This window comes from Leiobunum rupestre, chromosome 1, assembly GCF_980474605.1.
Source record: "Leiobunum rupestre chromosome 1, qqLeiRupe1.1.hap1, whole genome shotgun sequence".
Classification (NCBI taxonomy): Eukaryota; Metazoa; Arthropoda; class Arachnida; order Opiliones; family Sclerosomatidae; genus Leiobunum; species Leiobunum rupestre.
Genome location: NC_143384.1, coordinates 80,170,061 through 80,181,409, shown reverse-complemented (window position 1 = coordinate 80,181,409; position 11,349 = coordinate 80,170,061). Strand labels below are relative to the sequence as shown.

General features: G+C 45.8%; 1 protein-coding gene across 1 annotated transcript; it reads right to left on the bottom strand.

Moving 5' to 3' along the window:
* Positions 1 to 2,647: 2,647 nt before the first annotated feature.
* Positions 2,648 to 10,626, bottom strand: LOC149966769 (uncharacterized). The gene is made up of 5 exons (XM_090167610.1): positions 10,474 to 10,626; positions 10,110 to 10,380; positions 6,416 to 7,336; positions 3,810 to 6,348; positions 2,648 to 3,650 (listed from the first exon to the last, which is right to left on the bottom strand). Exons 1-5 carry the CDS (start codon positions 10,624 to 10,626, stop codon positions 2,648 to 2,650), a joined length of 4,887 nt encoding a protein of 1,628 aa, XP_090023736.1.
* Positions 10,627 to 11,349: the final 723 nt, after the last annotated feature.

Genomic DNA, 11,349 nt, shown 5'->3' with positions numbered 1-11,349 from the left:
GTCACTGAGATGAGATCCTATTGAAAATGGGATCTCATCTGGGTAACGTCAGCAACAGACGAATTTTGGAGGCAATCCAAAAATTCTTTCAAACCGTTTCTCGATCGAGACCCCGTTGAGCAAGACCAAGGGGGCTATTCTGTAAACATTCGAACGGGAATTCGATTTCGATACCCTATACCATGTCGAGATCGACTTCGACAATTTGTATTGATTTATGCTTATTCGAAATCTTTACCGAATACCATTCGTCGAGATCTCGAAGTTCGAAATCTAGTTTTCGATCGAAAATTGGATTTCGAATATTTACAAAATAGGCCCCCAGGGACAGTAGATACAGGGACGAGAAAGTGTATTGGCGGCCTCTGTTGGAATATATCACCTAAAATGACCTAAGCGCAAGGAGAGTTAGTTGTAAACAAAAAAAATGGCGGTCACCTAATTTTAGCGGTTCTTGACGAGGTTTAAGTGTTCAAAATAAATGGGCATTTTTTTATTTACGCTCGTAGTTTTATTTTTAATTTAACATCAAAATGGTAAAAACTAACTACAATAATACTGTCCGTGGTGAACCACGTCTTAACAATGGCCGCGGTTTGTTTACATCTAACTCCCCGTGAATATGAAGACGTTTAAAATCGAATTTTTTTCCTCCTGATTTCTCGACCCTGTATCCAATGTCCTTGGCAAGACCTAACAGTCGTGAGCACAAAGATAGTATAACTACGTACCCTAGATTCGAAATCTCGGCGTTTCTCGGCGTTTCTCGATAGCCCGTTTTCTCGTGCGACTTTTACTGAGTTCGCGCCGGAAGTCGGAAAAATCGGGCTCCATAGCAGTGTGAGAAATAAGGAATTTCAATAGATAACCCAAAATTATATTACTCACCTTTAGTTTTCTTTCGTTTAGAATTTTTTTTAGAGCTACAGGCATGATCCATTATTGTTTTAAAACAATATAACGCAAAAATATCTGGTATCTTGAAAACCGCAAATCAAAAACCACGGCGCAATTTTCACTAAATCTTTTTAACTAGATGTCGGTAGCCCTGCCAGCACCGGCTCTATGGAGGCAGTTTTTTCCGACTTCCGCCGGGAACTCAGTAAGAGCCTGCATTACGTGCAAGGAGCTTGATTTCCAATCTAGGGTACGTAGTTATATTATCTTTGGTGAGCAGCCTTGGAAATAAGGTATTTTTTTAAACTGGTCCTTATGACCAGTGACCCCTTAGATTATGAATTATTAAACTGGTCATTATGACCAGTGTCCCCCGAGCTTATGAATTATTAAACTGGTCTCATACACGTGAGCGCGTGATCGAGTTTAATGTAGTTTTAAAACATGGTAGACTGTTTCTTTACTCGTAAAGATTTTTCTCTTATATACATGTATATGCAAATATTTTGGATAACTATTGCGTTGTTTGTTGTTATGGCTCCTCGATGTTTCATTTCCACATGTAGAAAACGATTTGCGGTGGACGATAATGTGTCGTTGTACAGGTAAAAGTTTGGGTTTCCTTAAACCTCGGGGCATTTTGAAATGTTAACAAACGGCGGGCTTTCAAATTGATGATTTGGTTAAGTTACTTCAGGAAGTTCAGTGAGCCTAGTGGAACAACAACTCAGGACTATAATTACTGCAATATCCGTTTTTTAAAAAACACTTTATTTAACATTGTAAATATCGGTCTTCGTAGAGTACTATCTGTTATGTTGTTTAACAGTGGAATGTTGAATTTAAGCAGAGTGCGAGACATTTATCTTGGCTAAGCTTCTAAGACGAAAAGCATATTATTAAATAGAAGGTAAAGTTTAGAAAAATAAGACAATTATCAGTATGATTGTTGCTGTTTAATGAAATGACAGTCGTCAATTCGTCATAAGTGTCATTCGTTAGTGTAATGTATTTTTTCTGGGATATAATAAGGTTTTTGTTTATCCAAGTTTCTACAAACACAATAATAAATATACTATTACTTACTTTAAATGTGAAATAACCTTTAAATACAAAGGTTGTTGTTTAAAGGGAATAGAACCTCCAACGCGTTCTTTATGGAAGACCCCATCAATTTCCTTTATTCCCTTCACAATCAACGTTTATCAGCGCCGCAAGTGTGAAAAGCCATGGGACGCAGCGGAAAATATTGGAACCCTCGGAGGGCGACAGAAATACCAGAGGTTATATTCCCTTTAACAGTTTAATGTTGAATTTAAGCAGAGTGCGAGACCTCACGACTGTTAGCTCTTGCTAGCATGTTTATTGTCAGGCTTAGCCTATTAGCTGGGGGTCTATTTTATTTCATATGTCTATGTTTTAAACAATTAGTCCAATCAAAACGTCGGATTTCAGTATTTCGCGAAACAAGTTTTTAAAAAATAAGAATACTGCTGTCTGCTCCCAAATGACGAGAAAACTTTATCATTCTACCCGTGGCGCCGTCTATCTCTCAATGGTTCGTTCAAATAAGACGCGGGGGGGGGGGGCAGAATAACAATAGTAGCGGGGATTGGTGTATATAGCAACGAGGCCTTCACACCAGGCGCACAGGGAGAAAAGTCCGCGAGCAAACGTTATTGAGAAAGAACAAACGCGCTGAAAGGGATACACATCAGAAAAATAAATACAAAAAGAACAATAATCACAATCATCGCGGAAAAGCTTTACGAAGAAGTTTACAAGTGTCCAAAATCACATCTTGCCAACCCGCGTGAACGGCGGTGAGAACACCCACCACGGAGTCCGGGAGACCCCGCGCCTGGAGCGAAAGGTAGAGATTCCGCCGAGGGGTCGCGAAAGAGACACACGCGAACTGGACGTGTTCGGCGTCCTCTCGTACCGCACACCGAGGGCAGGAGTCCGAGTTCCGAAGCCCGAAACGATGAAGAACCGCCTTCGTGGGAAGTCTGCCACAACCAAGCCGCGCGAGAAGAGTGTCCTCCAGTCTAGGAAGTTGACCGGCCAGAACGGCTCGAGAGTCAGGGTTAGGCTTCGCAGCCAGGAGAGGCCACTGGGCTGCGAGAGACCGCAAGGTGCGAGTCCACGAAGAGGTGATCGCTTTCCCACAGACACTCTTTAGCTCCGAGAGTGTCGAGGGAAGGAAGAAGTGCACCCCCTGAGGACGTTGAAGCTGGGTGACCCCGGCCAGTTTGTGCGCCGTTTCGTTGCCTGGCACTGCCACGTGAGCTGGGCACCAAAGGAAAGTGACGGAGCGGGGATAATTGTCACATAGATCATGGATTATTGAAACAACCGGATCAGAAGAGCGCGTCAGCAGTTGGGTGAGGGCACTCTGAGAGTCGGAGCAAATAACCAGCTCATCAGGCACATTTGTTACCGCGTATGAAAGAGCCATCTGGATAGCGAGGAGCTCAACCCGGTTGATAGGATGCCCGGAGTCCACGAAGGACCTCGCGCCGACGCCGAGGGCTGGAATCGCGAAAGCCGTACCAGCAACACCCGAGTCCGAGGAGAGCGAGCCGTCCGTATAGATGACCGTAGCATCTCTGGCGTAAGGTTCGACGGTCGCGAAAAAGAGCTGCCGAAGCGCGTCAGATGGCAGGTCTCCCTTAGTAGAAGAGAGCCAGCGAGGAATGATAGTGGCCGCTGGTGGTTCCCACTCCGGTGTTCGCAGACGAGGGAGATTGGCCCTGGAGTAGTTGAAAAGCCAAGTGAGATTGTACTCCTGTGCAAGGCGCCACGCTCGAAGAGGGAAAGGGAGTCGGCCCGTTGGGAAACGGTCCTCGATGAGTTCCAGAGAAGGTAGGGTCGATCGCAATAGGGAAGGCTAAAAATCGGGTGTGTCTGACGCTCCGCATGGAGCGATGTTAAAGAGATCCAGGAGGTCTCTCCGAAAACCCAAAGGAGTAATGGCTGCTTCGGATTCCATGAGCCGGATGGGAGTGGACTGTGGAACTCCTAGGATGACTCTGCGAGCGGCATTTTGAACCTTGTCGAGTTTGCCGAGCGTGGTAGCTGTGGCCGAGGCATAGAGAGAACTAGTGTAGTCCAGTCGAGAGCGAAGGAGATGCGTGTAGAGAAGGTGAAGGACCTTCCTTCCCGCCCCCCAACGAGTCGTGGAGACGGCTCTCAGAAGGTTAAGCCGCTTCAGCGAAGAAGCGACGAGGACCTCGATGTGTGGGGACCAGGACAGCTTGTCGTCAATCAGGGCTCCGAGATACCGATAGGACGAGACCCGAGAGAGGGCAGTGCGCCCGAGCATAAGGTGAAGACCGGCCTGGATCTGCTTTGATTTGGTGATGATCATGAATTGGCATTTCAGTGGTTGGAAATTTAGACCCCAGGTGATTCCATAGCTCGAGATATTATCGAGAGCAAGCTGCATCGCAGGGAAGAGGCGGTTGAGGTTTGGACCGCAAATCCACGTGCTGATGTCATCCGCATGTTCCTCTTGGTCAACCGGCCTCGGACACAGCTCGGGAATGTCGTCGAGCATGACGCAGAATAAGATTGGGCTGATTACACTGCCCTGCGGCACGCCGCGGGTAACTGAGTACGGCTTTGAGAGTTTGCCATTAACTCGGACTCGGAAGGTACGGCCGTCCAAAAAGCTCTCCACCCAGCGGAGGAGGTTTCCCTCAAGGCCCCGGCGTTGTAGCTTATAGAGTAGCGCCTGATGGTGGACACTTCCAAAGGCGTCTTTTAAGTCGAGGAAAACTGCCAAACAGTGGTGATTAGTCGCCAGGGCCCCTTGAGCAGCGGTAACAAGCCGGAGGGCGTTATCGGTTGCCCGGCGCCCTTTGCGGAAGCCGGATTGCTCCGGCGGAAGCACGCGATTCACCTGCAGAAACCAGGTAAGACGGCCAAGAACAAGCCGCTCGTAAATTTTGCCAAGGTTCGGAAGGAGGGAGATGTCCCTGTAGGAAGTGGGGTCTCTGCATGGTTTGCCCGGCTTGAGTATGGGATGAAGAATCGCATGTTTCCACCGCGAGGGCATGATGCCATCGGCCCAGAGACGGTTGTAGAGCCTGAGAAGGGCTGCGCGAAACGCTGGGGTGGTGTTTTTAATGATTAGGTTCGAGATGTTATCGGTGCCAGGGGCCGTGTTGTGAAGGCCGGAGATGACGCCGTTGAGTTCCGGCGCCGAGAAGGGCGCGTTGTACCTGGCCGGTGGACGTGCAAGAGAAGTCTCTGGGACGTACGCTTGAGCCGGCGAGAGTTCTGGGGGAGGATGAATATTCTCCGCAGCTTTGGACGCTAGGCACTCTGCAACTTCCCTTTGGTCTGTGAAAAGAACCACCCCCTTCTGCAGCGTGAGAAGCTTCGGTGCGAGTACTCCAGTCTTGAACCATCTGACCTGGGACCAGATTTGCGGCAGTGGCGTATGAGCATGGAGCCGATCGCAGAAGGCCCGCCAGCTGGTCTTATTCGTCTCCCTGACCAGTTTCTTGAAGATCGCCCTTTCCCGCTTATAAAGAACCATGTCCGCAGAGAGGGCCGAGCGTTGGGCTCTGCGCCGCGCCGCAGTGACGACAGTAGCCTTCGCCGAGCAGTGGTTATCCCACCAAGGCGGCTGGCGAGGCGTATACCTCCTGTGGCCGCTGGAGAGGGGAATCGACGCCTTCGCCGAGTTGAAGAGAAGGGATTCCGCGGAGGAGACTGTAAGGTGTTCTTCGCCTAGAGCATTATCAAGGACAATGCGAAAATGCTTCCAGTCCGCTTCCGCGTAACGCCAGTGAGGGGTACTCTCTTCCTTGTGGGCATCGTGAGACGCTTCCCCTATGAGAATAGGTAAGTGATCGCTTGTTCCTCTCTGCAAGACACGCCATGGGAGACCTGCGGCCAGGTTGACGCTAGCGAAGGCGAGGTCAAGCGCGCTCTCAGAGCCGTGGGTAGGGTGACGGGTTGCTTCCTCCGTATTGAGGGGTACCATGTTGTCGTGGTCCTCCAGCCAAGTCTGAATGAGGCGTCCTTGTGCGTCAGTGTGGCGGCCACCCCAGAGGAAATTGTGTGCGTTGAAGTCACCAAGGATGATGAACGGCGGGGCAAGTCCGGTAAGGAGTTGGTCGAAAAATTCTTTGGGGGCGGTGCCCCGAGGGTCGTAGATGTTGAAAAGCGTGAGCCAGCCCAGCGGGAGATGAATCTTCACCACCAACGTCTCGACGCCCGCACACACTGGGGAAGGGAGACGGATCGCTGGGATAGTTTTGGCTATCAGAGTGGCCAGACCTCCTCGCGCCCGGGAGTTCGAGTTGGGGGGGCAATTGCGATCGGCGCGAAATATTTCATAAAGACCAAAGTGAAAGTTACATACGTCCGTTGGAGAGAGAAACGTTTCCTGAAGAGCTAAAATAGATGGGCTGAAGTCGCCGAGAATGTCGATAATATCTGCGAGCCGAGTACGAATACCGTGAACGTTCCATTGAATGATGCTAGCGAGGGGTTCGGTCATCACTGGGGGGATAGATTCTGGGAGCCGAAGCTGTAAAATCGACGGTCTTCGGGAGGGTGGCTTGGGCCGCTACAATATTTTCCATGAAAGAATCCGTGAGTCTCTTTAGGGCGTCCTGTTTGGCAGGCTTACCGTGAAAGGCTTCACATATCTCCACCACTTTCGGAATCAGGGCGGCAATCAAGGCCGAGAGATCACTGGCAGTGAGGTAAACTGGCGCCCCGGCTCCGGTTGGAGGGAGGGAAACCGGCGCACCAGGGGTGAGCTCAGAAGGCGGCGGGGGGCGCCTTGGGGGAGGACTCCGTTTTCTAGTCACAGCTTGAGCGTAGGAATTATGGCGTACGATTGCCCGAGCTTCCCGAAAGGAAACGTCTTCCTGGTGACGAACCCGGAGGACTGTCTTCTCCCTGCGCATGGCCGGACAGTCGGTCGACTTCGAGCTGTGGGAGCCCTTGCAGTTGACGCAGAAAGCCGGAGCGGCGCATTTCTGGGTCGGATCAAAGGTGTGGTCCTTCCCACAGTTGGCGCAAATTTCGTTCGCTACGGTCGAGCGACAGGCGGATGTGATATGCCCGTAGTGTTTACACTTGTAGCACTGGAGGGGACGCTCGGTGTATTCCAAAACCGCGAAGCTCATGCTGTACAAGAAAACCTTCTTCGGAATTTTATCCTTGACGAAACCGATGAGGTAGGCGTTCGTACGGCCACCTAGGCGCCTTACAGACCTATAAGGCACTTCCCGCTCCTTTAGTGCGTCTTCGATATCTTGTTTACTCAGGTCCGTCGGAACATGAATAATGCGCCGAAGGGCTACATCCTGTGCTGCCGAAGTGTCTTCGACCGTGAATTGAAAATCTCCAAAAGCGGTGGCAGCTTTTATGCGCCCGACTTGTTCCTCCGAATCAGGGTGAATCAAAAGGCCGCCTTGTGGAAGCGTTTTAAAATTGGTGCCAACGCCAAATACACTAGTGACGTACTCGTGTATTTGTTTTGTTCCCAGATCCTAGAATTTCGTTCCTCCGTGAACCGGTTTTAGGCGAAGGGGCTTGAGCCGCGGGACGGTCCCACCCCCAACAGCTTCTACTCCGCGGTCGACTTCTGCCTCTTACTCTTTCGCCCCCTTCCTTCCACTATTGTGAAAGAGGAGTCTTCTTCTTAGCTTTGAGCGTCCATCGGGGGAAACATTTCGCCGTACGAATCGCCGGCCGTTCCTGAAGAAGCGGCCAATGAAAGTGAAGGGAAGCCGTCCACGATGGCGAGAAAATCCAAAGGACGAAACGGGGCAGAAATAAAACAGGATGGGGACTAGGGAGAGACAAAGCAGCAGCGACTGACTTAAGGTCAGTTAAAAAATAAAAAGGGCCCAAAGATAGGCAGCACGGAAAGAAAAAGACAAAGACAAAGCCACGAACACATCCTTACCGTTCCGAAACCATCGTCCATCGTCAAATAAGACGCGTTTTCCTGCAAAAAGGTTTTTTTTCTAAAATAATGGATGGCGCCACGGGTCATATGATAACGTTTTCTCGTCATTTTAGATTTTAGAGGAGAAAATATTTTTTCGCGGGGAGCAGATTTGATTGGATCTCTATATTAATATTCCCAACTCAATGTTTTAAACGCTGCTTAGAGCTTAGGAATCATAAATATGTGAAGAAATAGCAGTCGAATTTTGAATGTTTATGTTTTTCAGTTGTTGCACTTGCACAGAGACAATTTTGAACGAGCAGACAACTTTCATATATTAAATTTTAAACTCGCTTGGTAGGGACCGGTCACCGATACTTATGACCAAAATTTAAACTACGCACGAAGCTTATTCGGTTTTCAACGAAATCAAAATTTATCATTTAAAAAAATAACAAAATAAAGCAGATTTTGGTATATTTACTAATTTTACGAGTGGGAGTTAAAAATGACGATTTTTAGAATCAAGCTAGGCTTATAGGCTTAAAAAAATTCGAGCGCCCCCGAGTTTCAGTGGCTGGCTACGGGCCTGCTCAAAAAGTGTAAACTTTTAAACCTTAAACGTTTTATTCGTCTGTTCTCAGGGTAAGACATACCCTGTCCCGAATTTTGTTCGCTTGTTCCAGAGCTCTAAAGTTACACCATAGAAATCTTATAACATTGAATGATTCCGTATAAATACAAAATGGGCCAATTACATTTTCGGAGTTTTCGTCATTATCAGCCAATCACGATTCAAAGAGTGACTACGGCAACGACTCGTTGCCATCTAGTTTGAGTTACTGAAAATAATAATTTGATTTTATATTACGTCACCTTAAGAACGAGCATTTGATTGCAGGGGCCGTGATCGAGTTTAATGTAGTTTTTAAACATGGTAGACTGTTTATTTACTCGTAAAGATTTTTCTCTTATATGCAAACGTTTTGGGTAACTATTGCGTTGTTTGTTGTTATGGCTCCTCCATGCTTCATTTTCACATGTAGAAAACGATTTGCGGTGGACGGTTATGTGTCGTTGTACAGGTAAAAGTTTGGGTTTCCTTAAACCTTGGGGCATTTTGAAATGTTAACAAACGGCGGGCTTTCAAATTGATGATTTGGTAAAAGTGACTTAAGGAAGTTCAGTGAGCCTAGTGGAACAACAACTGAGGACTATAATTACTACAATATCCGTTTTTTTTTAAAAACACTATTTAACATTGTAAATATCGGTCTTCGTTGAGTACTATCTGTTATGTTGTTTAACAGTGGAATGTTGAATTTAAGCAGAGTGCGAGACATTTATCTTGGCTAAGCTTCTAAGACGAAAAGCATATTATTAAATAGATGGTAAAGTTTAGAAAAATAAGACAATTATCAGTAGGATTGTTGCTGTTTAATGAAATGACAGTCGTCAATTCGTCATAAGTGTCATTCGTTAGTGTAATGTATTTTTTCTGGGATATAATAAGGTTTTTGTTTATCCAAGTTTCTACAAACATAATAATAAATATACTATTACTTACTTTAAATGTGAAATAACCTTTAAATACAAAGGTTGATACTAAGGACCTTCAGTAGCCCCGCCAAGAATTTTCTGCACATAGCCCCAGCCTGATTTAGAGGCCCCATCTATAATGTTTATTTCAAAAATTTCCTGACTTTTAACGATTGTTTTTAAATTTTGACATGATTTCTAAAAGTTTCCCCTGCAATGGATTTTTTAAAGGCATTTTAATCAAGGAATGACATTCGTCGATTAGATTTTTCCGAGGGGCAGGTCACTTCAATTTTGGCTGCGTCTTAATCATAGTAAAATGATTAAATCAGGGTAATCGTGATTAAATCAGGGTAATCGTGATTAAATCAGGGTGATCGTCATTAAATGAGGGTAATCAAGATTAAATCAGGGTAATCAAGATTAAAAAATCTAATCTAGATTTAATCAATCTGATGTGTTTGTTCTTGTTAATTAAACACTATTGAAGCTATAAGATTTATTTCCATGATGATGATGATTTTTACATATGAAGTTTTAAGTAAGAGTACCGAACATGTAGGCAGCCGGTAGACCACTGTTTAGGTGGTCATAAAACTAGAGCTCCCTCAGCTTCCCCACCCAGTGGCGCTCCCTGGCTATTATAGTTCATAACATCACCTCTTTTTTAAATAGACTGATTATAGTGTATTTTAACTACATTAACGATTAAACATTTCAGTTCATAAATTAAATCTTTTAATTGATTTACGTCTTCGACTGGATCTTCGTACGTGTGGTCTGTGTCTACTCGACTGCGGCTCTTTGTCGAAATCTTGTCTAATAAGTATCCTTGATCGGGCTCCTTCTGATGATGTGGCTACACTAGGAATAGAGATGCTTGTGGTAGGCTGTTGCTCTGGTCTCGAGTCTTGTCGTGGTAATAAGATAGGATTGCGACTCGGTGATCGACTTGGTGATGATTTGCTACTCCAGCTTGGAGATTCATTGTCAGGACTCAGTATTGGTGGTTGCTGATGACTCTGGATCGGTGGTTGTTGATGACTCTGGATCGGTGGTTGTTGATGACTCTGGATCGGTGGTTGTTGATGACTCTGGATCAGTGGTTGTAATACTGATCTGTACCCTGTATCTGGATTTGGATTCATTTTACTGGCTCCAGTTGTTGATGTCTCAGACACGGTTGGTTTTAATAACTTCTCACTCCTTAGTCTCAATTGGTTCTGATGTTTTCTAATAATACCTCTCCCAATATTAATCCCATACATCATATTTCCGATAGATTTTTTACAGTTCCCTCTATCCAATTTTCTCCCTTACCATAGTTTTTTTCAAAGACTTTTTGATTAGGATGAAACTTACAGGTAACATCACTAATTTTTACTAATGGTTTTATCGCTATTATTATTTACTTCTAGCATTTCAATTATAGGTTTATCGATGTTGATATTCTCATTACCTCTCTCCTCTTTAAAATTCGTTGGATGGACCATGTCAAGTTGGTGCGGATTTCTCTTCCTAACATGATTTCCGCAGGAGATTTACCACTAATTTGCGGAGTGCGGCGATAGTTTATGATAAATCTTGCTAGTCATACGTCTAGAGATCCATTTGAGAATTTTTTTAAACCTTCGTCAATGACATCAATGGCAGAGTTAGAAGTACCATCTATTTTTTTTAATGATATCTTCACGGTACGCACCACCCTTTCAGCCTGACCATTTGAAGGAGGTTGATACGGTGCAATGGTCAAATGCTTGAAGCCGTTATTCTGCGTGAAGATTTGGAACTCGTTACTTGTGAAAGAAGTGGCATTATCACTCACCAGGGTCTTTATAATTCCATAACGTGCCAAATTTTGTCGTAAGAATGTGATGACTACGGCTGAACTGGTTGTTGAAGTGACTCCGATTTCCATCCATTTCGAGGTAGAGTCCACTAATATTAATAAATATTTCCCATTTACCGGTCCGGCAAAGTCTATATGGACA